The sequence below is a fragment of the Phaethon aethereus genome (assembly GCF_964289735.1).
Source record: "Phaethon aethereus genome assembly, chromosome: 1".
NCBI lineage: Eukaryota > Metazoa > Chordata > Aves > Phaethontiformes > Phaethontidae > Phaethon > Phaethon aethereus.
This window is the reverse complement of record NC_138575.1, coordinates 45,177,542-45,203,753: the sequence shown is the minus strand read 5'-3', so window position 1 is coordinate 45,203,753 and position 26,212 is coordinate 45,177,542. Positions and strand designations below refer to the sequence as shown.

Below are 26,212 nucleotides of genomic sequence, written 5' to 3'. Positions count from 1 at the left end.
ACTTGGTTGTGGGGAGTGGTAGTAAATAGAAGTTTGCACAATCACATTCGTAGCTTATTTGAAAATAAGCTAGCTATTCTGATTAGCATTGCAAAAATAGGATACTCCACAGCTAGAAAATGCTAAAGTAAGACTTTTTTGTGCAGTCTTCGTTCAGTCAGCTTTAGTTATGTGCAGGATGTACATTCTTTGTTTGTCAACTTTCCCCCTCAGTCCTGGCATCACATTCAAGAGGAATCTGACTTGCTATGAGCTGCTGTTCAGTATTGTGCTATGTATGTTGCCATCTATCTTACTCGTTGCATAATCTTCAAACCTCATGCTGAAAACAAAGGATTCTTTTCCTGTGAGGTCAGCACAGTGCCCGGTGCTCACAAAGACTTAAGAGGGTTTTAATCTAGCTGTACCTCTATGAGGTATACAGTAGCTAATAATTTATAGATGGAGACTTGATGCCCACTGTGATTAGAGCTAACACTATCTGTTGATTTTCCTCTATATTTGAAAATTTCTATCCCCCTCCTAAGTAATTTTTAAGGTAAGAGTACTTGAACAAAGTATGGCTCCCGGTGGCTTTGCTTTCTGGTGTGAACACTAAAGGAAGGAGTCAGGACCAGTGTCCTCTTCTGTTCTGTCAGTGCTTGGCTTGTTTGCCCCTTCCAACATCTGCAATAAGGGAACGTCCTAGAGAAAACAGCGTTCTCTGCAGTAATTCTCACTCTCTCTGTACATCTCACTTTTGTCCCAAATACAGCAGAAGTCCTTTGGACACCAAAAATGCCGTTCTGTGATTACACCTTGTGAATGCCAAAAGGTTGAACTGAGACCATAAGCTGCTTGAAGGCTCGAATATGTTCAGCTTCATGTGCTTTTAACAGTTTTGTGTGTACTCCCTTAGATTTTCAAAGCAAACTGAGCGCAAAGCATGTTCTCACATAAGGACCACTTCGAGATCCCATTTGAAACTGTTACTTGTGCTGCTCTGACGACAGGTGGTCAGTACTTGGTGGGTAGGGAAAAGAGACTGTTAGTAAACTTCACAGGCATGTGACAGCAAAAGTGAAAAGATAATGTTTGCCTAAATTCTTGGGCTCTGTTACAGACTCCCCACTCCAGGAAGAACGCGGTATTTGTCAGAAATTTTCAGGTCTTTTTCCCCTATCTTTACTACTCCTGCTCCTTATCTTTTGCTTTCTCCCTCTTCTCCAGTTGTTCCTCATCAGAAGTGACATCTCCTAATTTCAGCATTTTTCTTCACTGGATTCCATTTTCTAGCCCAGTTATACGCCTTTCCCTCTCTCTTCCCTTTTCTCATATATCCTTATATTTAACCACAGAGGTCCTAGTTTTCTCTGATATTTTTCTGCCTTCTTTTTTTCCCCTGTTTTGTCTACATCCTCTATCCTCTTCTGATATCTAGTCCTGGGTTACTGATACCATCCTGGTCTTCCGGTAGCTTCCCTTTCCCTTCCCATATAGCTGTTTTCATGTCTGCATTGAGAAACCCAGGCTCAAGGAATTGCACAGATTTTATTACCTATTTAATCAGACACACTGGCTACTTTGCCTTACATGGATGCAGCAATCCATGGTTAAACATTTATATGACATTGCTGAGAAACCCGTTTCACTGAGTGCCCATTGACTGGAAGACATGTTTACAAATGAAGTCTGCTGGCTGCTGTTGTGTTATTCTATTTCTGTTCTGGCTGACTTGGACAAACTGAGCCTGTCTCCTTATGCAGTAAAGTAAATAAAAGTTTGGGATGAGGATCTTAATCTATAACTGTAGTCTGTCTTCTGCATTTACTTTAGATATTTTGATACTTACACTCCAAGAGTTTGTGTAGGTGTTCCTTTTTAGTTGCATGATTAACCGCATAAAATATTTTCGGAAGAAAATGATAGTTCTGTTGTGTTCTGGAGTGGTACTGTAAGATCTATTAACAGCATGACCAGAATTTTTGAGGTCATGCTGACATGGAGGCCACAGGACATCTTCATGGGCTTACTTGGGAGTTGTGACCAGCCAGCTGTCCTGACTATGAGCTTCCTGGGCTCAAAATGTGTAGGTATCTTTCAGTGGTAATAGCCCATATCAACTTCCTCATCTTTCTTTTCTCTCTAAGCTTCTTTTCATGTAATAGACCTCATCTTGGCCATTCCAAACTTCTGTTACTGTTAACTGGGCCTACCAGTTTTTGTACTGCTCTGCGAGTAGTTGTTTTAGAGGAACAAGCACATTGCCATTACCAAGAATGGTTTTCTGATTCAAGTCTGATGCTGTCAGCATAGTTGGTGTCATCACTGATTTCTCAAACAAGGGAATGACAAAATGTATTCTGCTTATTGAAATATTTGAGTGAAATCTATATGTAAGCATGAATTCTGTTTCTCTTGCATTCTGTGAACTAAAAAGTTTCTTTGCAAGTAACAGTAAAGCAAAATATGTATGTGGACATAGGAATATTTTTATAAGCACAGAAAAACTGTTTTAGCAGCTTATTTTTAAGACTGTCTACTAGCTTTTGAACCAATTTCTTTTTTAGAGATGTCTTCAATTGAAAAGAAAATCTTGCAAATCAGGATTTAAAATAACTCAGAAGATTTTTGCATGGTTCATGGGCTAGACCGATCAGGCTGGATCACTTTTACAGAGACAGATTAAAATCTCTGAGTGGTTCAGGAGTGTGTTCCCCTTTGAAGTTCGTTTATTAGTGGAAATTAATACAGTATGGCTTTACGGCTTCTAGACAAAATGTCGGGATTTTTTCCCCGCCTCTTTTAGAATAATACAGCTCTCTAACGTGGAACCCAACAGACAGAGACCTTTACCCACTAGTTCTAAAAGACCATGTTGTACTTGAGTTTAACATTCATGCAAGAGTTGAAAAATAAGTGAGGAAGAAGAGATCACAAAAAGAGAAGCAGCTCATGCTTCAGAGGACTCATTGGAAGTGCTGAGAAGGAAATGTTACAGACCTGCTGAAATTCTCATGCTCAGTGTTTTTAGATTACTACAAAGCTTAAACTATTAACAATTTACATTCCATCATTCTAACCTTGGTCTCACCAATTAAAAAAAAATACAGCTGCAAAATACTATTTCATAACACTATGCCTAGACTTGCCTGTGTTTGGCAGTTTTGCAGCAAGGGTTGGCTGTTGAAGCACTGTCTCATCTAACTTGTTACATTAGGACCACTACTGTGTAGATATAAAGACTTAAAATGGACAGGTGTCACTCAAGGTGCTTCTCTTGACTTCTGTATACCCTTTTCAGCCAATGCTGATGTTATGGGAAGGCAGAAACACTTAGGGTTTTCTGCAGAAGTTTTTGATGGTTTAAGTTCAGCCAGATGCAGTTCTTCACTGTCCCTTGGTCAGCGCTCATGCAACTGGACAGGGTGATGCTTCAGGGAGCCACTGTGGCTGAAAGTCAATGGCTTCCTTTGCTGGGCTGCTGGATTGCTGCATCAGCTCCCTGAATGGTTTCCTACTCAGTCACCTGAAGGCCAGAGCCAGGAAAAGTGGAGGAGGCTAGGAACGTGCAGCTGTAGAAGAGACAAGACTGCCTTTCCTTAGCTCAGCTGTGAAAGCCATGGAGTTGGCTTAAGCAGTCTGAAGTAACAGAAGATTACTTCAAGGTGGCCTATTTAGAAATACCATCTTTTGCTCATTCTTCTAAAGAAGCTGTTGGCAACTGGAGTTCAGTGATGTAATTAACTGGGAGTTAGAGGTTACAAGGTTCAGTACAGTTACAAGGTTCTGGCAATAAGTATAAGTGTGTGGTAGTTGAAATCAATGAAATCTAGTTTTGACTGGGTGATTTTAATAGGATGAAATAGCAATTCGACAGTGCTGCAGGAAAACATTGGAAGAACCAAAGAGGCACTGGAAGGAGCAAGATTCATTCCACCTTTCTGTAATATTGCTGTTAAACCTGCCCTGATGTGAATCACTGATTTTTATTTCATATTAAAGGAAATTACTAGAACATCATTCCAAAACAAAACTTGCTTCGGTGTAAGAGTAGTCAAACTGTGATGTGGGTTGATTTTGCTGTATGATTTTTATTTAAATGCAGCCAGAAAACACTTTCAAAAGCAAGTTGTCTTAAGTTGCAAGAGCGTTTTCTGTTTTCAGCATTCTAGTACAGGAATAAATATTTAAAATGAGGTTTTGGTAGTGGCTAATTGAAAGTAAGCTAGTGGAACAGCCAGTTGAGTTTTGTAAAACTTCTTGTCAAATAGGCCCTTTTGAAGCAGTAGTGAGGGATGTTTCTATCCAGATGCATTCTCATTTGCTGCTCTCCCGGTGGGCACTCTAATCCACTGTAGCTATGGCTACAAATACAATCTCCGATACTCTTTGTGAAAAATAATTTAAAAAATAGTGTTTCCTGCAGCCATAGCCTGTGGCTAGGTGTTTCAACTGCAAGTGTTGAAACAGTCATATGCATAAGTTACTTGAATGCAAAAAAGTGGAATGCGTTTTGAACTTCCTTCTTCACCAGTGACTCTAAATTTTTTCAACTTGCAGACCCTTACCATTTTTCATCTGGCGCTGATGACTGATTATACCCAATGTACATCTACTGACAGTAGGCTTTCTTTTCTTTCATACCTTTTGTGGGAAACCCATCAACTTCCAAGTTCCAAGTATTTGTAAACCTTTATTCAGTTAGGAAGAGGAGGAAGCTAGTTTGAGACTGCAGCTGAAACCTTAATAGGTTCTGCTGTCATGTGCATGCACTCCACCCCCACCCCAAAAAAAGAAGGCATACAGGCAATTTGTTTTCTTAGTAGTATACAAAGCTCTTCACTTTGGACGATTTTTTGATAATAAAATATTTTACTTTTAATATTTATTAATTTATTTAATATATTTAAATATAAAATATACATGTTTATTTCCATAGAGATGTTTTTGTTGATAGGTATTTCCTCTTAGTAAAGCATAGATACCAAGTTCAGTGCTATTGTTATTCTAGATAAGTTTTCTTTCTTGTTTAACGCTCACAAACTGACATTGTATTTGAAGACTAAAATTCCATTCTTTGTGAAAGGTATGTCTACGATGTCTTGCATGGTACCATTTTTGCTGCTGCTGTGTACTGGACATTGGTTATAACAGCCAAAATAATGAACTTTGTATCTGTCACATTCCTTGTGTTGGGTTACATACTAATGCCTCTGTAAATGTTTTTTTAAATCCCATTCCCTTCATGATATGTCCTTTGTACTTGCTGATACTGAAGAGGACTGTGTTCAAGTAGGGTCTGGCCCACAGTGGAATAGGTGAGGTTTTTGAGTGTGAATACAGGGAAAATACAGCAAGTGTCTTAATTTTCAGTATTAATGAAACCCTTCCTATCTAGGTATTCTTTCTTCTAGCTTTCCTGTAGGAGCATCTGCCAATATTGTTCGCTGGAGCTGAGTTGAGATACTCCAGTACACTAGCAAAAAGGTTCGTTTTTGAGCCTTTTTTGTATGGTCTATCCTTGAGACGTTAACAGCACAAAACAAAAAACATCTCTTAGAAAGCTAAATGATCTAGAATTTATAGAGTTAAGCTAAAATATTTCTCTTATGTTGTGTTGCAACATGCATATCCGGTCCTAGAAATGTTTTTAAAAAAAATTTTCTAGATGAAGAATAAACAGTGCTAAATATGGTAATAACATTAAGCTACAAAATTCCTTACAATTGTGTCAGTGTGCCTTGGAAACTTCACACATACTGGAGCAAAACAATATTTATATCCATGAAAAGACATCGTTTTGCCAGGTACTCCTGCTTTAGATTTGCACTGTATCAATCTAGATGTGCACATTGTCAGTAGGGGTTTTCTAGAGTTATGAAATGCAAAACTGTTAAATGAACACATTAATCACATACTCTTCTATGTTTTAAAGGAAATGTAGGGATACTCATAGAGCTTTTCATTCTTTTCTTAAGTGCTCTAGAAGACAGTTGTACACATATTTCAGCTGTGTGATTTCACAGAATCACATGGTGGTTGAAATTGGAAGGAACCTCTGGAGGGTATCTTATCCAACCCCTTCTGCTCAAGCAGGGCCACCTAGAGCCGGTTGCCTAGGACCATGTCCAGATGGCTTTTGAGCATCTCCATTCGAGTTCTCCTGGTGAAGACTGAACAAGGCTTTGTTTTGGTTTTGGTTTGTTTTTTGGTTGATTGCTTTGGGGTTTTTTGCCTTTCACTGTTTAGCTGTATATTTTCAAAGTCTAAGTAGTGTAGTTTTGGTGGATTAAGGAGGGAAAGATCTGTATCTTCCTTCTTGCTCCCAGGGCACTCTGTTCTGCTGCTTTAAATTATTCATTAAATTCTACATTGAAGGTAAATAATATTGCTATTAGGAAGAAAATAGCTATGGGAAGAACACTGTTAAATTTGTGACTTTGAAAATGCTTGACTTCTCATATATATCTTAAAATTAGCACTGGTTTTGTACATAGCAATCATAATGTGGAACCCATAAGCTTTTTTAAATCTAGCTTATGTACATTTGCAATGCTTATCTGTTAAGATTCCATGGCAGTGGTTTTTTAAGGAATAGACACATGATCTAAAACAAAAAATGTACCACCAGGTAACCTACCAACTGAGCTATGACAAACTGCTGTGTATCCAAGTTCTGAAGTAAAATATTTGGAAATGGCATAAAATATTTTGGGCTGCATGACTTTCTCACTTTGGTTTGCTTTCCAGTTCCTTACAGGCTATATCCATGGTTCCTGAAAAGTCAGTTGACATGTGTAAGCTTCTTACATTTTGGACATGTACTTGTTTTTCATCCTTTATGTTTTCATCTACTTAAAAAGATGCTTGGTTTAAACTCCATAGCGGTACTCTTTAAAATAAAGTTGTTTAGCTTGGTTTTTAATGTGCGCAGTTCATAAAACTTTAAAAGCTTTACAAATAAGATTAGATAAGTATGTGTTTAAAGTTTATTACCTTTGTGATGAGAGCTGTATCAAGCAAGTATTTGACTCCCTGGGGCAGTGAATTTAGTGAGTTCTCAGCAACACAAGAGCTGTGAAATGAGTCCTTTGCAGTTTATTAGACTCACCTATTGAGCGCTTTGGAGAGCACTTCCTGTTACTTCTATCATTTCCATTTTGTTAAATGTATAAATAGGTGTCTGCTTTGCTCTTTGCCTTTGTAGCACAGCTAATGCACCAGAAGATGATGCTCCAAACAGATATTCCCGAACAGACAGGACAGCTTACAGCAGATACAGCAGGGATGCAAACTCTTCTGGCAGTTCTGTGCCAAGTAACACTTTGGAAAAGAGGATTGAGGAACTTGAAAGGGTAAGTACCAACTAACATCTGCATGGCATACATCTGAAATAAAGCACCTTTGAAACTCCATGGGGAGATTTACAAGTAAAATACATAGAAATGATGCTAAATGCTTGAAGTACAGGTAGTTATGTCTATAAAAATGTATAGAGAGTCAGGCGGAGTAGAATGTGAACTTTCTAATCACAAACATTTAGTTTTCATTAGGTATATAAGTGAGAGAGAGTTGAGGTAAACATAATACACTTAGAGAGCCAGCAGTGCTCTGCGTATTTCTCATACACACCTCGTGACACACCAGCACAGGGCAAATAACTTGTGGGAAGGAGGTCTCACTGGCTGTTCAGAAAATTCATAAGGCTGTTTTTGATCTAATTCTTGTTCTGAATTTTTTAATGTACTGAAATATTATAAAATTTAATTGCTATCCAGTTGTTTGTTAAAGTTTTAAATATTTAAAATATGTATTTAAAACAAAGTTTTCATGATTTCAGACATTCTTCATACAAACAAGTCTGGGAAAATGTAATAATGTTAAAGTTGAGTTTTTCACCTAAAACAGTATTTTGCTAAATAATATCGTCTGTTCAATCTATTACTGGCTTCTCTGTCTTCCCCCAAAGTGGATTTTTGTGGGTAACCAATATTCTTGAATTCGTATGGATGAAAGTTACTAAGTAAACACAATTTGAATACATATTTTTGCAAAGGGTGAAAATAAAGCATATCTCGTAGAAATGACTTTTTTTTTTTTTAAGACTTGGAGAAGCCTGATTTGAGTGAAATATGCCGTAATCCTCCCTTCCAAATCAGCTTCCTTCTGAAATAATTTACCTACCAGTAACACAGAAAATAGAGGAAGACTTAAGGGCTTTCTTTCAGTATCGTGAACCCTGATTCACTGAATTCCTAATGGACACTTTCATGTTTTCTTACATTTCTCACATGTAGGCCCACAGATCTAACAGTGAGTCTTCATTCCTTGTAATGGTAGTATTAAAAAAAAAAGACCAACAAAGAAAAAGGGAGGAAAAAAAAAGTAGTAACCCTCCCAATATAAACATATTTGGAAGCTGATACTTTACATTTACTTCTGGTTTGGGCCCTTATCCAATTTTGGGTTCATACTTAAATGTTAATTAAAACATTATCTCTGGAATCAGAGGTATCACACAGGTTTGCTGTCTGTAAAATGTTTTCTTAGACGTGATTCTTTAGCTCCTTGAAATGTAAGGGCTTTAAGATGTGGGTTTGTCTTGCTTAAGAAAAGGAATTATCGGTAAGGGGTGGTTCTTCGTTTTAAACGGTAATAACTGAAAACTCTCTCTTAAAACCAAAAATTACTTTTCAAACTTCATTGCATATTCTTGTTTTAGGAACTTGCAAAGGAGAGACAGGAGAATGTGAGATTAATGAAGATGACACAGGACAAAGAGGAACTAATTGGAAAGCTGAAGGAAGAAATTGATTTATTAAACAGAGTAAGCACATACTTTCTTATATGGTGCTATGTAAAGAGGGGATATAAGTTTCTGCGTTCTCTGTGCTTTAAGGGCAGACTGGAACTCTTTCATAGAGTGGATTAGTGACCTCATCTTGCACTTCCTGGCTGAGGTGCAGAGCCTGCATGTACTAGGGAAATATGCCTCTACCAGTCCAGTGCAGACATGCCCATAAAAATTCAGAAGAAAATTTCAGAACTGGCTTTGGTCAATCCAGCAGTGAAGGGAGGCAATAATTCTGTGTGCATAGAGCCAAACTTTCATTTTGCACTATTCATTTATAACAAAGGAGGACTGCATTTACCAATTTGCAAACTAATCTAGAGAATAATCTCAACTCTAGATGAGATAGATTCTAGATAGAATAAGAAACAATTCTGAAACAGATCTCATTTACTTCTTTATACGAGAAAGTTGGAAGTTAATATATAGGATTAATGAAGTACTGTCTGTTTTGGAGGGATTTCTATTTTAATTGAGGAATTGGTCTTTATGCCGTTCTTCCATTCTGCAAAGAATCTGTCACATCTAAGCTGATGACCTTATTATAGTCAAGGCAAGTGTTCATTTCTTCTACATAATGGATGGCAAAGCTACTTAATACTGCTGGTCACACCTGACTTCTGACTCAGTGGTCAGAAAGAACAAATCAAAAGAACCTAAATCACTGAAAGCTTGCGTTTTAGGACCATGACTGTTTGCAAAGTTTGCTGTTGCAGAAAAAATGTTATTTTTTTTCTGCTATATTTGAAGTATGATGTCCTAAATTAAATCCATCAAGTGCCTGACTAGAGACCATCTTTGAACATTTGTAATAAAGTCAAGCAGTGCCTGTGCCTTCTTGTGTTAAGTATGATGGCAATTCCTGCTTGTTGTGTGGAAAGAAAACACAAACCAGAATACAGTCCTGTCAAAAACCTCTTTATTACACAATGACTAAAACTGTGCCTTTCCATGAGATCTACAAAGCCATCTGATTGGTGCTCCCTAGGTAGCTTCTCTTAAACGCAGATGAGAATTTTTTTTTCTTTTTTCTCCATCAGGTCAGCACTTACCATAGCTATAACATTATCTGTTAGCTTAATTGCAGTGCAATTTATTTATGTTTGCATCCCTTGGGCTTTTCTTAGCGATGAAATAGCTGCCTTTTGACTTCATGTGCAGCATAAAAATTTGTCTTCTTACAAAAGTTTGAACACATGCTTCCATTAAAACAGATATAGCTTTAGTTTCTTTTTTTAATAGCTCTTGGATTTATGATTGCTTCTATATTGGCTATCCATGTGGATTTAGAAAGAGGAAGGGCTTAGAATATTAAGAAAATCTATAGAAATACTGCATTATTCCCATGATAGAAGGTTACTGAAGTTAATAGGGCAGTTATATTTGCCTAAGGTTTATTATTGTAACTGACATCAGGAGAGCCAATAGTTGGACATCCATCTGTTCTTCATGGAAAGTTACTCTGTAGACCTGGCACCAGGTTTGGATGCTTTGCATGGAAGCACAGTTGTGATGTTCAGCCTTCTACTTGGATAAAAGGATGTCCTGAGGACTAAACTTTACTTAGTCAGCTTATGCAGAGATCTTTTTAAAAAGTTTTGCTGGTAGGCAACCTAAATAGGGGTTAATATATTAATCTGTCAGTGGACAGTATTTCTCCATCTTTTCTATTCATTAAAATCTGCAGTTATTGCATGTTAAGTTGCACAGATATGGAAAGAATTTCATGTCAAAGAGCCTAAATAACTTAAAATGTCATTTTATTGCATAGCTTTCTGACTGCTCAGTCCTCATACTTAAAGAAATGCTCTTTCTAGAAGTTTCAGTTCATAATCATGGTTGCATTCTTGATTGGCAAAGATCTTGTGTTACGCTTGAAAAACTGTTTTTCCAAGAATTCTGAAAACTTCCTGGCAGACTTTTTCTCGTTTTAAATAAATATATTTATTTAATGTAACAATATAATTTTACTGGGATCAGTCAGTACATCACAAAGATACTTAAAAAATACAAGGTGCATTTATATTGAGAAACAGAAAAGTCTTTCTGCTGTAAATGGCATTCTTTCACTCCAGTATATTAGCCACTAAAAGTATGTCTGCCACATTCATTTTGTAAGAAAGGGGTAATTGCTTCATAAAAACCTCAAATGTCTGAAGGGAAAGGCATCTCAAGACATTCAAATATTTGTATGCTAAGTTCAACTGTCAACTAGTTTACACTTGGTCATCTCTGACCTCACTAAGATGTCATTGTAGTTAAATGTGTGTTTGGAGAGAGTCTGTCAGTGAGGATTTACAATCTAATTACTGTCAGTTGTGTAGTTACCAGTTCTTCGGTGTGTGAAGTCCAAACTTTCCTGCTGTTGCATCTTTTATGCTAATAAGCATAAACTAGTGTTGAAATTTTGAATTTTGAATAAGAAACTGTAAATTTCAGAGTGGCAAACAACACCTGCATCTCTCAGTCCATGGTTTCCACAGACATTTAAACCACAATAGTTATTTTTCCTATTTTCGTATTCAATAAACTCTTACTTGTAGTAATCTTTGGAATGTTATTTTTACAACACAAACATTTCACAAACTTCTAGTATTTTATTTTGCATAAATTACAGGTGTTTTAAACAGAATGTTTTTAGGTAAGGTTTAGTTGAGGCATGTGATGGCTAGGTTAACAACAAGTTCAAACACAGTATTACGTACACTGAACTAAAAAATTATCATTTTATTGAAAAAGTGCTGTCCCTTCCATCTGATTATTGATCTGAACTGCACAAGAGAGAAAGCAAAGTGTTTTTCTTACAATTACATAGTAAACTGAATTTATAGTGGCTATCCATCAAAGCTTCCCGTGTTTAGATGTTTAAGTCACTTGTAGCTGTTATGTTGGAGTGGTCAAACGCTTTTCCTGGAAGGCGTTCATCCTGTGATGCAGCATTACGTCTGCGAGGCAAAGAGGAATTTCTGCTAGTGATTTCTTGATCCCACATTACAAAAACAATAAAGTAATTGCAAAGGTATTGCGGTATGGATTTTGGCTTGGCAAACTGAAGAGGCTTTTAAAAATCACTATACCGATTAAACACAACATCTCTAGCATGCATGTCTGGAATGACCCCACCAAAAAGAAATAAGAAAATAGGGTCGGTATTGTCAAACACCACAAAACAACTTGAAAGAACATGAAAGAGAAGATCTTTTCCCTACTACTGTTTTATGGCAACAGTAGGGTTTTGAAGACTTCAACCAAAAGATATCTAAGATCTCTAATGAGAATTCTGGTTCTTCCTCCTTTGCCTGCATTTCATTTTCCTCCTTAAGGTGCTGTCCTTGAGGTTAGTTTCTTCATTTTTTCATTCTCATTCTGTTTCTTCCATGAGGTTTTTTTGTACAGTAAAACTATTTTTACTGAAGTAATGCTTACATATTAAACAGCAAATTTCACTGGTTTTCACTTTAAAGGCTTGAAAAGAGTTGGTAGGAAGTGAAGAAGTGAAATGGCAACTGAGTAAATAGGGTAATTGGTGGAAGAGGGATGAACATTTGGGGTGGGAGCAATCTATTTTAAGCACCCGTTAGCACTGTATATGCTGTCTGTTCTTTTAGTAGCAGTTTAGAGAAGTTACAAAATGCCTTTTAATTCTTTTCATAGAAAATGGAAAAAAAAAAAAAGAACAGGAAGTACTTTTTCTGAAAATTTCTGTACTTAATATAAAACACAACGCAGGTCTTTTTGCAGTAATAACCAGGGATGTGTATATGTGAGCGGGACAGTTGCAGACAAGCACAGTTTAGGGAGCAGAAGCAATAGCCGACTAATACATTCTGTATACGCCAATAAAATAATCACACCCATCCTATTTTAGTTTCTTGATGCATTAATTCCTGCTGTAACTTTAGTTTTGATTATATGTTTCCATTTGAAGGTTCCTGTACGTAGGAATATAATATTGATGTTTTGTAATTACAGTAACACTTGAAAAAAGGCCGGTTTAACAGATTTAAGGGTAGCTATTGTGACACTAATTCTTCCCAATCTCAACTTTCAGAGCTAAGATGGTAAATTCCTGCTGCTCCTCTAATTAAGAGTTTATATTTATGTCCTGAGATACATTTATTTTTCTTTTTCCTTTCACAGGACCTAGATGATATAGAAGATGAAAATGAACAGTTGAAGCAAGAAAATAAAACCCTCTTAAAAGTTGTTGGACAGCTGACAAGGTAGAAGATTCAAGCCTCAATGAGGAAAGATTTAAAAACTACTGATTGAACGTTAAGGTCAATATAGTAATACTTCCTGTGTTGCAGTATGTTATAATAACTGTCTTTATATTTATTGTTAGGAAACCAGATGAATGTTTATTTTCATAGTACTTTCTTCTTCATTCAATGAAATGGCATCAAATTTGGGGTATATTTTTAGCTTTCTTTTCAAGTAAGAATAATTAAAACTTTTGACATTTCAAAATATTACGTTCAAAAATATTTGGGTTTTGTATCTTCAGATTACATCTGGATAAGTTACAGTAATTTACAATTCATAGCACCAAGATCACTTTCAGTCTATGTGGGTGTATATTTTTGAAATTAATGGAAGCAATACATATAAGCTTTGTTTACACAGATCCAAAATACATATTTTGGGAAATATTTCCTTTTTTGTTTAAACAGCTGTAAAGTGGATGCCTTATTACTGATGTATAACATTTTGCAGATTGATTACTTGCTCTAAAACTCTTGTATGTTGAGGTTTTTTTTACTGTATCTGAAAGACTGGCAATAGTAGAGAGTAGCAATTTTTTTGCTTCTGTATAGCAGTATTCTGGCAGGAGAGGGAGGTTTTATTAAAAAAACAAACAAAAAACACAAAACCAAAACCACCAAAAAACAATAAATCACCTGTGGCATCAGCATTAATGAGTTCTTAGAATCATATTGAAGTTGTGCACTGCAGTTTATTTTAAAGCTTTTGCTTTAGCAATGAAATGCAAGTTTGCTATCAGACAGAAAGTTTGTTTGCTGTGTTGAGAATTGAAACAAAGCCTGGAGCTTTCATTTTAGCAAAGACACTTTTGCAATACTTTTCTACTTAAAGCTGTCATCTTAAAATTTGTAGTGATCATAACCAATATGAATTTTTTGATGTTTTCATTTTTTAAGCTGGGTGAAAATTTTTGTACATAAAGTAGAGGCATACAAGTGATTCATACGCATTTGAAACATCAAATGGCTTAAAAACCTTTTACCTTGATTTTAAACTAACAAGGTGTTTAAAAAGTGCCTGTTAAGATGTTACAGTCCAGTTATGACTGTATACCGATTCTTCTATAACACAATAGTAGGCAAAATTTTCATTTGACATTAACCACAGACCTCAGTTAACAATTCTCTTCTTAGAATTCTTGTTAGGCTGAAATTTGATGTACTTTATTTCATCTTAATACAACACATTTTTTTCATTCCTGATCAGAATAAATGTATGTGTCATTTGAGTCAGGACACTAGAAATGAAAACGTTTCAAAGAGTCCAGGATTTTTCTTGATGATTTTGAAGTTTGGTGTCAGAAAGTTGCATGCATATAGTTTTTGTTACCTTAAAATTTAAAGGCAACTTTAATATAACGATCACCTTTTCAGATTTGCCGGTTGTTTTCATAATGTGTATTTGATGACTGTAAGAGTTTCTTAAATTTCAAATCCAGGTATTACTGTTACACCTTGGATTGTTTTGGGTATAGGATAGGTTATTTTGCATTTGTGTACTCTAATGAGGAGGAACTATTCACAGCTTTAAAGTATTTTTCAAGACAATTTTATTCCAGGATGCTTTGATGTTTTCCTTCACAGTGGATAAGATCCCATGGGACACCATTTAAAACCTTTACTCAGGGATTTAAATGGTATGGGGAGTTTGTATAGGCCCTCTGGACTACGATATACACCAGTGAATATTGCTTTTAATATTACTCAAACGGAAGTCCCTTAATTTATCAGTTTCATGAAATTAAAACTGTAAAGTAATAAAATCAGTTGAGATGTATGCCTTCTGAATAAATATGAAACTTTCTCTGGAAGAACATCTGATTTCTTTCTCTGTGTACTAGGTAGGAAATATACATACTGATTTATGGCATGGGATGTCAAACATACTGAAGCATCATTAATGAATTAATGCAGAACACACAGATATTAATATGAAGTTGTAAATGAGATATTTCATAAACTGTACTTCACATTCATTTTAAACCAAAGGATGACAACAGCAAAGAACATAAGCAAGAATAACTTGTTGTCATATTACCTCTTCTTGGTTTATATGTGTATTGACTTAAAACTTAGCTGCAGAAACCCCAAAATTAGGATTTCTTTTTTCACCTGGACATCTAGCTGACAGGAATATTTGGCAGAAATACTTCTTATACCCTAGCTTGAGGAGGTACTGGCAAGGTCAGTTTCCAAATATCTGTAACCAGTAATGCTTCAGGCAGAACATGTGAACAAGGGAACTGTTGGGAACTCATAGATAAAGTACCTCAGGACATTATTGTTGTTGTGCATTATTATACAAAAGTAAAACTCTTAATGGTTTGAGATGGAGATAAAGACACTTTAATAAGTAAAGCAAAAGCCGTGCATGCAAGCAAAGAAAAACAAGGAATTCATTCACTACTCCCCATGGGCAGGCAGGTCTTCAGCCATCTCCAGGAAAGCAGGTCTCTATCATGCATAAAACACTGTAAATCTGAACGTCCCCCGCCTTCCTTTTTCTTCCCCCAGCTTTATATGCTGAGCAGGACATCATATGGTATGGAATATCCCTTTGGTCAGTTGGGGTCAGCTGTCCCAACTGTGTCCCTTCCCAGCTTCTTGTGCACCCCCAGCCTACTCACTGGTGGGGTGGGGTGAGAAGAGAAGGCCTTGACTGTGTGTAAGCCCTGCTCAGCAATAATGAAAACATCTCTATATTAGCAACACTGCACAAATCCAAAACATAGCCCCATACTAGCTATTATGAAGAAAGATAACTCTATCCCAGCCAAAACCAGCACATAGACTCTAGGAAAAATGTAGTATTATGTAGATGTTAATAATCATCTAGTCATTGCTTGCCATTATCTTTTTATTTCAGTAGGGTACCTTTATAGTCAAGCTCAAACATAAAATAAATGTTTATCCTAGGTGATTTGAAGGTGTTAAATTAGCTACCCTACCTGCAATTCACTAATCCATGTTCATGTCCTCACCAGTCCAACATCTTGATTGTTCTCAATTGTGTGATTTAAAAGTTGAGAGACTGCTGTAAGTGGGAACCCACCTCACTTGGGAAGGCTGTATGATTCCTGAATGAATCTGGGTATTAACATACTTAGGCTAAATTAATTTACTAGGGCTTTGGAGGGGCGGGGGGGGCTTAGTATTGCAAAATTAACTCTATGGGTGAGTCTCTTGGAGGTTTCTGAACTTTCATGTCTTAAAATTACACCAAGTGGCTTAGGTCTAGCATCTCTGTTTCTGGGTAACTTGGGGCATCTAGGAAATCTAAACAGAAAAGTACTCCCATTGACTAAAGCCAATAAGACGATTTTTTTTTCAAGATACTTTAATAATGAACAGCACATAATGCCTGTTTTGATAATGCAAAATGTTGCACCTGTTATGGTTACATATTGTTGTATAGAAAACTGATAATGCATGCAGAGCTGAAGGTTAAAGTTGTGCAGAAATACTTTTATCATAGATAATATACACTAATGTTTGTGGGATTTATTCCCTATAGAGGAAGTTCAAGCATATATAAATGTCGGTGATTTTTACAAGGGAATCCAAAATGGCTCGTTTTTCTCTTTTAAAATAAATAAATAGCCATGTTTAAGTCCAGTGTTATTTGATTTGTATATTAACTGAAAGAGTACAGTCTGTATTTGCAAATGAGTGTTTTTTCTGTCTTTAAAGCAAAATTTTTCTTTGTTAATTACCAGGTTTGTATTTAACATTCAGAGATTGATTATGTCTGTGTTAGCTTGGCTCTGAATTTGAGAGGTAGAGTGAGAAAAGAGAGTAACAAGAAGTCAGTGAATTCCAAAGTAGGAAGTATAACCTAATTTTTTGGGCTTTTTTTATTCAGATGTATTGAGAATTAGCTGTGGAGAGATTTGTGATTGGCATAAGTACTACAAAAGACATAGGGGTTTTAGTATACTGGAAACAACTGATTAACCTACATCAAAGCTCTTTTCAACTTGTCTGGTCTCACTACAGCTTGGAAACTTGCTACCATAAGAGACACCAAAAGGAATACTGAAGATGAAATTACTTTTTAACGTTTTGCTAGGAGACCAGAGTTATACTGACTCCAACTATTTTTATGGTTTTCTGTAAGTTCTTTGTGGCTATTTCCAGCTTGGATTGAAACAGATCAGTATTAGTAGCAAAGAGGAAAGGTAATTATTGGGAAACAAATACATGAGTTATAACTATGGATACCATTAGCATATGACTGAGTGTCAGTACTTGTTGGGCTCAGACCCTTTATGAAAATGTCATTTGAGTCAGTCCATTTGCATCAGTATTAATGACCATGAACATTTAACATTTTTAATAAGAAACGGTTTAGTTGGAGAAATTAACATTGCAAGCCATAACTTAAAACCTTAGTACAATAAAAAAAAGTTCATGCTGATACCTGTAGCTGCTGAGACTAAGGAGCTAAGGATTATACTTAAAAGTTTTGTTAAAAATGAAAAAAATTCATTCTGGATCTTGTCATTTAATTCGATATATAAGTACACTAAGATCCGTTCCAAGCCAGTCATCCTGATGTCAATGCCTGCAAAAGATGTTGACACCAGCATTTCTACTTCTGTTACTAAGCATTTCTTTAGGACTACTTAAATATATTCAGGACAAAAAGGACTTTGATACGTGTTTTAGTAGCATTCATGATCTTTCCAAGTATGTTGACTTACTATAGCAAATCTCCGTCTACCATTTCTCCTTGTACTGTTACAGATTTCCTTGTTAATTTAATCCTTTTGCTTTTATTTCTGGTGTAACTGTTCTTGTTTAGGGCTAGTTGTGATTTTTCTGCTCTTGAAAAATTGTGGTAGTTGAATTTTCCTCTGAAAATAGTTGCATAATCATAATGCGGAGTCATTTTAAAAAAATATCCATTTTATGTATTTACAAAGTTGAAGCATCATTAAGCTATAAATAACTAAATATCCATTTTAGTTTTGAACATTGACTAGTTGTGATATTATTTGTGATATTGGATTAAAAATTATGTTGAGATTCTTACTACTGCAGGTAAAAGATACATGTTTAACCAAACGATAAACACTGTGTGCCTTTGTCCAAATAAAACTAAATTCTTTTTAATCCAGGCTGACTACTTATTGTGTTTAAAGGAGAATTAATACTGTGTCTGACTAAAATTCTAACTGGATTTGTTACCGATACTGGGAAGCCCCAACCTGAACTGCTAGAATTATTTTTACATTCAGGTTCAAATCTTCAACTGTGTATGTGTTTACACACACACACAAGAGAAATCTGCATATTTCCACTATACTGATTTTCTGGTTCGGGAAGGTAGTGGGTATCCTTGATCAATTAGATGGAAATGACCTTTTCCCGTACTTCGGAGTTGAAGTATAGCCCTTCCCAGGAGAAGGTAATGAAGGATGTTACAGTGCTACTTCCACACAAAGTGAATTGGCTTCACAATAGATTTAATTTCTGAAATTTCTATATGAATACATCTTCTGTTCTCCTGCACAGACAGAATCCTTAAAGGCACGCTCTTTTTCATTCATTTCTGTAGACTACACATAAAGAGAATAAGTGGATCATCAGTAAACACCCGGGAGATAATATCTATATCACAGTTTATCATAAAGTTGGTAATGTTGTTTGAAAAAACAACGTGAAACATAAATACCATAAGAAACCATGCATTCAACACCATGGTTACTTTATGGATAAGACATTACGAGCATTTGCACTTAGTAAATTTTAAAATGTTAGGTAAATTCAGTTTAGGATTATTACTCCTACAGCTGACTTCTTTAAGAAAGCCGAGTGGCCTTTGGATTTTGTTTTAAAATACAAAAGTATGTCCTTCCTTGGTTTTTACCTTTGGCATTTTAGGTTCTTCAGTCTTGCTGGGAAATTTTAGCTCCAAGTACGCAGGTGCTCCTTTGTGCTCTGTGCTCCTCCTTTAGTCACCAGATTTGCCGTACAATATCTACCTGATTTTAGTGCTTGTTATGCTTCCCTGCGGATGTTCTAATTTTTCTCTTATAGCCCATCTCTTCTTTTCTCTTTTGTAATTTTAGTATCTTTTTGTTTCCCTTGTTCTGGTACAACCTTCAAGTGGTATCTCTGAAGTGTAACAATGTCTATAAAACTATTTTTTTCTGGATTTTTTTCCTTTCTTAAACAGGCTTCAAACATTTCTATGAGAAAATTTTCTCATTTGGTGAATAATTACACTGTGGAATGTACTGCTGCTAGAAGTTGCTCTGGGACACCAAGAACTGACCAAGGTTTTGAGAGGGATTGAATATTGATGTAGATTTTGAGATGATCCAATACTCTAATTTTACTATAAAAAGTTGTGTTAGTCTCCAGCTGTTAAAAATGAAAAGGAAGCCTTATAAGACTGATGTTGATGTGTGGAAAGCATTTGGGCAGGAGTCAACAACAGGAATATCCTTCTGATGTGTATCTGACAGTCCCAAACAGCACGATTCTCTATCAAGGTCTAGTGGGTTTCCACCTACATCTACAGGTTTGCAGCTGAGAGCTTCTGGTCTAGCAGCTGACAACCCTTCGAGTATGGAAACTGATGTTTACGTTTCACTTGCCATTCCTTGAGCAGGAAGGTCTAGATATGCAGCTGATAACCATCAGTCTCCTTCGCTGATATCTCAGTAGGGATTCCTGTTTTAAGCAAAATTGACTGGCAATTTCTGGGTTCAGTTGAGGCATTTGAAGTAATACTAAGCATCTGACATGTTTTAATATTTGATTAGGAAATGGGTGGAGTCTTTTATACCACATAAAAAGACAGCGCTTCATTTTCTTAGGCAACGTCAAGTGCCCTAGACCTTTTCCTGAAGTGAAAGTTGCTGCCTTCAGAGAAGACTTAAAAAAGTCTTTAAACAGTCTTTAAACACCTTTAAATTGGGTTCATTTTATAGTCTGACAAGGGTGCTCTGCTCCACAAACCCAAAAACTCCAGGCCTTCTTTTAACAAGCACCAGAAGTTAAATGTCTTTGGAAAAGTTCTAGGAGCAGATTTGAGGGTTAAGCATTTTAAGATCAAAAGAAGTCTGTAAGTCCGTGTCTTCCTGAAGAAAATCTAGCTAAAAAGAGAAAACCCAGCAGTGTTTCTGAGTGACTACCTTGGTATGACTACGAAGAGGTGGTCATGGCTTCTAGGGAACACAGTTGTCTCTGCACACAGAAGTCCTGCAAGTACCTTAATATAGCACAGAATAACAGCAGTGTTCTAGAAATGTCCGACTTGCATTTTCTACTAGCTTGGGCCAAACCATGGTTAGTAATTAGTGATGGGACTGTAGTGGATGTTGCTAATGAAGGAGCAGGAAAAGCGAGATTCTCTTACCTTTTTATCTGTATTTTAGGCTTTCTTCAAGAAATGTGTCTGTGATATTAATTGCTGAGAGATTAAATATTAAACTTTGGCATTAATTGTGTAAGTTTTAGAAAGAATCTTTGAGGTAAGAGGTGCCATCTTTGATATCTTTAATTAACGCCTTTGACTTGCAGGAGTTTCTTATGCAGTAAAGTTCTGTTACAGATAACAAAAGGTAAAAGCCTTACCTACGCTGCAGAGATAATAATCCAAGTCTATGTTGATTTTTAATCAATATGCTGTAATTTTTAAAGAATATTAAAAAACATGGCTATAAAACTTTGTTTTGAGATCTGGAATTTCTTTAATAAGGGACGTAATGAAAATGTATGCATATTTGGTGCTAATGCTCTGCCTTTTTTTCTGGTAAACAAATGCTGTTGAAGATGAACAGGTTTTATAATTGATCTTCTCACTGTTGACTTCTTTAGGTGTTACAGCTGATAAAATCTATGCTTTCTGAAATAGCAAAAGGATGCACTTAGAACATGGTGAGAGCGAAAAAGAGAATTTAATCTCTGCTTAGTCTTTTAGGGTGGGAACTCAAGCAATTTTTATGGTTTCCCTTGATGAAATGACCTGAAGATACTTAGGTATTACAGGCTCATTCAACAAGCTATTGTGTCATCTCGTGCAACAAAGCAGCATTAACTCTTGTCCTTTCTTTGTACCAGGGTATTTTCTAAGTACCTAATGTATAATTTAAAAGAAAAACAGTGTTTTTCTGTTGCACAAGATTATATCTGAGAAAACTGCAGCTTGATAATTGGCATCTTGACACATTCTCCACTAGCATTTATCTCTGGAAATCAGATTTTGTAGACTGAGAGCCTGTGGAATGAAATCTTTGTTTTTCTGTCTCTCAGAAATGTTAATCTCTGCTTTTGCCTGAAGGCTTGTTACAACAATGATGCATTTTAGAGTTTAAAATTTTGATTGCAACATTGTAAGTGTGGTTACAGCCAGCTACCAGATATATTTAATGGGTGAGGACAATAAAACCACTGAAGCTTTGCAAGTTGAGACTCTCTAGAAATAACTCTCATATTTCTCTGTGAAGCAATTATACAGAACATGCTAATTGTTCCCAACTGAATCACTCTTTCTTCCCATTTAACTGCTTCTGCTTGCTATAGTTTGTAGTAAAATATCAATTAAAAAAACTTGTAATTGTGGTGTTCTGGCTTTGTATGAGAAGTGACATTTAAAGAAGACTGTCTACTTTCAGTTTTCACTGTCCAGGTTCTGGGATTTACAAAGATGGTTACAAGCAGAGAGAAAATTAGGAGAAAATGTATGGATTGAGACTGTGCGGGATTGTATATTAGGGAGAGGAATAGGTGTGTAAGGATGAAGAAAATATGTTTTTTCTTCAATGTTTTTTTAACATAGTTTTCAGCAAGGAAAGGATGACAAACTGCATAATTTATTTTATGAAAATCTAAAAATGGTGCCAGTTATCACTACAATATAGTGTTTTTATGAGAAAAAGGATCTCCAGCTTTTCATTTGCTCACCTTTTCACAAATACTTAAAAAGGAAAAAAATATGACTTTCTACCCTTCAAGAAATGCAAATTATTATCTAAAATCAGAGCTTTGATCATGTCTTTCCTAGACCATGCTGGGCTGTAGATGAGTAGGCAGAAATTTTGGACATTACTTTCCAAGTATTGCATAATTTGTGGTACTATTGTGGTAATACCAGTTCGTATGTGTGATGTTTTTATGTGATGTGTAGGGCTAGCCCCAGGCATTTAGATCTCTAGCAGAAATGTGATAGAGCTGATTCTCAGGATATGGTGGGAGCCCCTTGCTAAAGCACCAGGACCATATGGAGGACTTCGGATTGCTTGCATCTGAGAGCCTTCTTGCTGCATCCTGCAGATTTAAATAGAACAAAGTCTTCTTCAATAACTGCTGTGAGATTTATGAAAGGCGAAAGAAGAAAAAAAAAGACAACAGTATAGCATATAGGTCTATGCAAGCGTAACAAAATAATTTTAAAAGTATTTTTAAAAGCACGCTGAATATAATGTTACCAAGTGGGAGTCATTTAGTACATTTTAATGTAATTCACTTGTTTATGCAAGTGGTGGTTCTTGCATAAATTTTTAAAAACGCTTAGAATAATTACAAATATATGTATCATAGGTTTATGTTTATGAGGTTAGAATGATACTTTATATGACTGAAAAACTGTGTGTTCATAGAATCATAGAATAGTTTGGGTTGGAAGGGACCTTTAAAGGCCATCTAGTCCAACCTCCCTGCCATGAGCAGGGACATTTTCAACTCGACCAGGTTGCTCAGAGCCCCATCCAACCTGACCTGGAATGTTTCCAGGGATGGGGCATCCACCACCGCTCTGGGCAACCTGTGCCAGTGTTTCACCGCCCTCATTGTAAGAAATTTCTTCCTTAGATCTAGTCTAAATCTGCCCTCTTTTAGTTTAAAACCATTACCCCTTTGTCCTATTGCAACAGGCCTTGCTAAAAAGTCTGTCCCCGTCTTTCTCATAAGCCCCCTTGAAGTACTGGAAGGCTGCAATAAGGTCTCCCTGGAGCCTTCTCTTTTCCAGGCTGAACAAGCCCAGCTTTCTCAGCCTGTCCTCACAGGAGAGGTGTTCCATCCCTCTGATCATTTTGGTGGCCCTCCTCTGGACCCGCTCCAGCAGGTCCTCTGGTGCTGAGGACTCCAGAGCTGGATGCAGTACTCCAGAGGCAGGTCTCACCAGAGCAGAGTAGAGGGGCAGAATCACCTCCCTCGACCAGCTGGCCACACTGCTTTGGTTTGTAGCCCAGGATATGGTTGGCCTTCTGGGCTGCGAGCACACATTGCTGGCTCATGTCCAGCTTTTCATCCATCAGTACCCCCAAGTCCTTCTCGCCAGGGCTGCTCTCAATCCCTCCATTCCCAAGCCTGTGCTGATACCAGGGGTTGCCCCAACCCAGGTGCGGGACCCTGCACTTGGCCTTGTTGAACCTCATGAGGTTCACACGGGCCCATTCCTCAAGCTTGTCCAGGTCCTGTGGATGGCATCCTGTCCCTCAGGTGTGTCAACCACACCACTCTGCCTGGTGTCATCTGCAAACTTGCTGAGGGTGCACTTTATCCCACTGTCTGTGTCATTGATATGAAAGAGTACTGGTCCCAGTACAGACCCCTGAGGGACACCACTCGTCACCGATCTCCATCTGAACATTGAGCCGTTGACCACTACCCTCTGGATGTGACCATCCCAACAATTCCTCATCCACCCATCAAATCCATCTCTCTCCAATTTGGAGAGAAGAATGTTGTGGGGGACCATGTCAAAGGCCTTACAGAAGTCTGTAGCTCTTCCCTTATCCACTGATGTGGTCACTCCATCACAGAAGGCCACTAGGTTGGTTAGGCAGGACGTGCCCTTGGTGAAGCCATGCTGGCTGTCTCGAGTCATCTCCCTGTCCTCCATGTGCCTTAGCATAGCTTCTAGGACGATCTGCTCCATGATCTTCTCAGGCACAGAGGTATTCAAGTGCTTCCTTTACAGCCATTGAAGAGCTATACTTGTTTGAAAAATTAACTGTTTTGTTATAGGAAATGCTAACTAGAATTAGCAGTTTGCTGGTGGTGTAATGATCCATCATTTTTTAATACTAAAAGTATTAATTCAAAAATTGATGGCTTGAAAGTCATGTTCCTGCAAGAACTGCCGTGATTACTAACAGTATTGTAAGTAGTACCTAAGATTGCTTAAAAATGAGGTAAAAGAAAACACTATTTATATTTTCCTATTTTCTTCAGTATTCAGTAACATTCATTACTTTTTTAACTTTCTCTGTTTCACTGAGATTTCATATGTGTATTTTTGGTTGATCTACTTAGCAGCAGGGGAAAGATACTCCTCTGGGTGTACACGATTGTAAAAGCAGAGAACTGGATAAGGATCTCGAGAAAACTGCTGCTTATTTCCAATAAAGAGACTGGTGCAGCTCTGTAAGCATGCTCTTCATTCAGGTTCGTTTTAAGCAGCTGTCGGTGGTCTCCACTGAGAAACTCTCTACATAGTAATCGCATCCTTTTTATTTCGTAACCTGTCCATTGAGTTTACGTGGCTTTTTGAATGCTGTTCGTATTGTAGGTGGGGCAGTTGAGAGCAGAAAGAACTGCACCGGCACTTGCACTCGCACTGAACTACCTTCTGTGGGGGTATATTCCAATATTTAGAAACTCTTCCTGGCAATAACTCTGTAACTTACTCCACCAGTAGAAAAATGTGGATTGCTATTTGGGATTTGCAATAAGAAGTGGGAGTGTTGGCTGATTCAGAGGCAGCAGTGACGGGCAGGTGTTCACAGGGCAACCTCTGAATTTTGTTAACAGAGATCCACAGAAAGGTTGTAAATTGGGTGTTAGCTCAGGTCAAAGCAGTATTCGAAGTAGAAACTGAACTCCTATATCCAAAAGTGTATTACTGAAATAGATGAATAAAGCTGATGTCTTTGGTCTGCCTATTCTGTAGGTAAATGGAGATGCAGACTTCTCAGGTGTTTTGCTTTGCTACCCCTAATCTGTAGGTAAATAAAGACTCAAGCTTTTCAGGTCTGTCACTTCACTATCCTTTTTTCTTCACCAGCATTGAATTATTTTTATGATACTTTAAAGACAAATGGATTGTATTTGGCTACTTGAGGATTCTACAGCAGATAAATGTAATTGTTCTTTTTCTCGGTTTCATTTTCTTCTTTTGTCCTATTGATACCTCTTGAAATTTGCAGTGCTTAAGCTGAAATATAGTTCAGTTTGCATTCTAAGTCCAAGGAGGATTATCCCAGCAGATTACTATTTACCTCTGCAATCGGAGGGTTCTGTGTATTTTACTCATTTTTTAATGCCATAGAGGCAAAAACACTTAAGGGTTCAAGAAATGCCTGTATCAATAATAATATTCAATATTACTATTATTTTTTATTAGCTAGTCTAAATCTTCCCTCCCAAATACTCAATGTTTGACTCTATGATTAGTCATTCCTGGCCCCATGCTGCGGCCAGAGCTGCGTGGCTGCGGAGAGTAAACAGCTGAAGTACCTATGCGGGGAGCAAGAGTTACAGGTAAGCACTTTCTGTTTGGTTTTTTCCTCTCTCAGGCCATGCACTGGATACGCTGTGCTGTCCGCTAAGCTGCTGCGGCCAGACAGCTGAACCAACATATTTCAGGGCAGTGTCATTAACCGAGTGCTGATACGAAAACCCACCAGACAGGATGAATCAGCTTCCATTTATTTGCAAATTGGCAAAATGTCATGTTCCTCCTCTGCTCTTCCTCTATGAAATTTTTACCCATTTTTCCCACTGCTCTTTTGCAAATAACAGCGTGTCCTGATACTCAGAAACAGGAAGGTTTTAAAGCAAGTCGCCTATTGATTTGTCAGCTGCCGTGTTCAGCACCGAGGCAGTGAGACACAGGATGCAGTTTACTAGGCGTTGGCACCAAGGAGAATTTTCCTCCTTGTAATCTGGCAAGGTGCCATATCTCCTCTCCAAAGAGATTGAAACAAAACATATTCTTCCTCCTCATTATGCAAGAATTAAAATAATAAACTGTTTTGAGATCTTGGCAAGCGTTACCTTGGATTTTAATGAATTTAATCACCTCCTAAGAAAAGTAATAATTAAATTACTTGGATTAAAGCATCTGAATTTGAAATCATGGGCAGAACTTTTTTCCCCC

General features: G+C 37.1%; 1 protein-coding gene across 1 annotated transcript in view; it reads left to right on the top strand.

Moving 5' to 3' along the window:
- PAWR (pro-apoptotic WT1 regulator) overlaps nucleotides 1-13,060 on the top strand; it is a gene marked incomplete at its 3' end in the record, with an annotated part of 80,045 nt that extends 66,985 nt beyond the window's left edge. Inside the window, exons 4-6 of the mRNA XM_082013519.1 lie at nucleotides 7,190-7,337; nucleotides 8,705-8,809; nucleotides 12,974-13,060. Of these exons, the coding sequence (XP_081869645.1) occupies nucleotides 7,190-7,337; nucleotides 8,705-8,809; nucleotides 12,974-13,060 (340 nt within the window). The remainder of the gene's footprint in view (nucleotides 1-7,189; nucleotides 7,338-8,704; nucleotides 8,810-12,973) is intronic.
- Nucleotides 13,061-26,212: the final 13,152 nt, after the last annotated feature.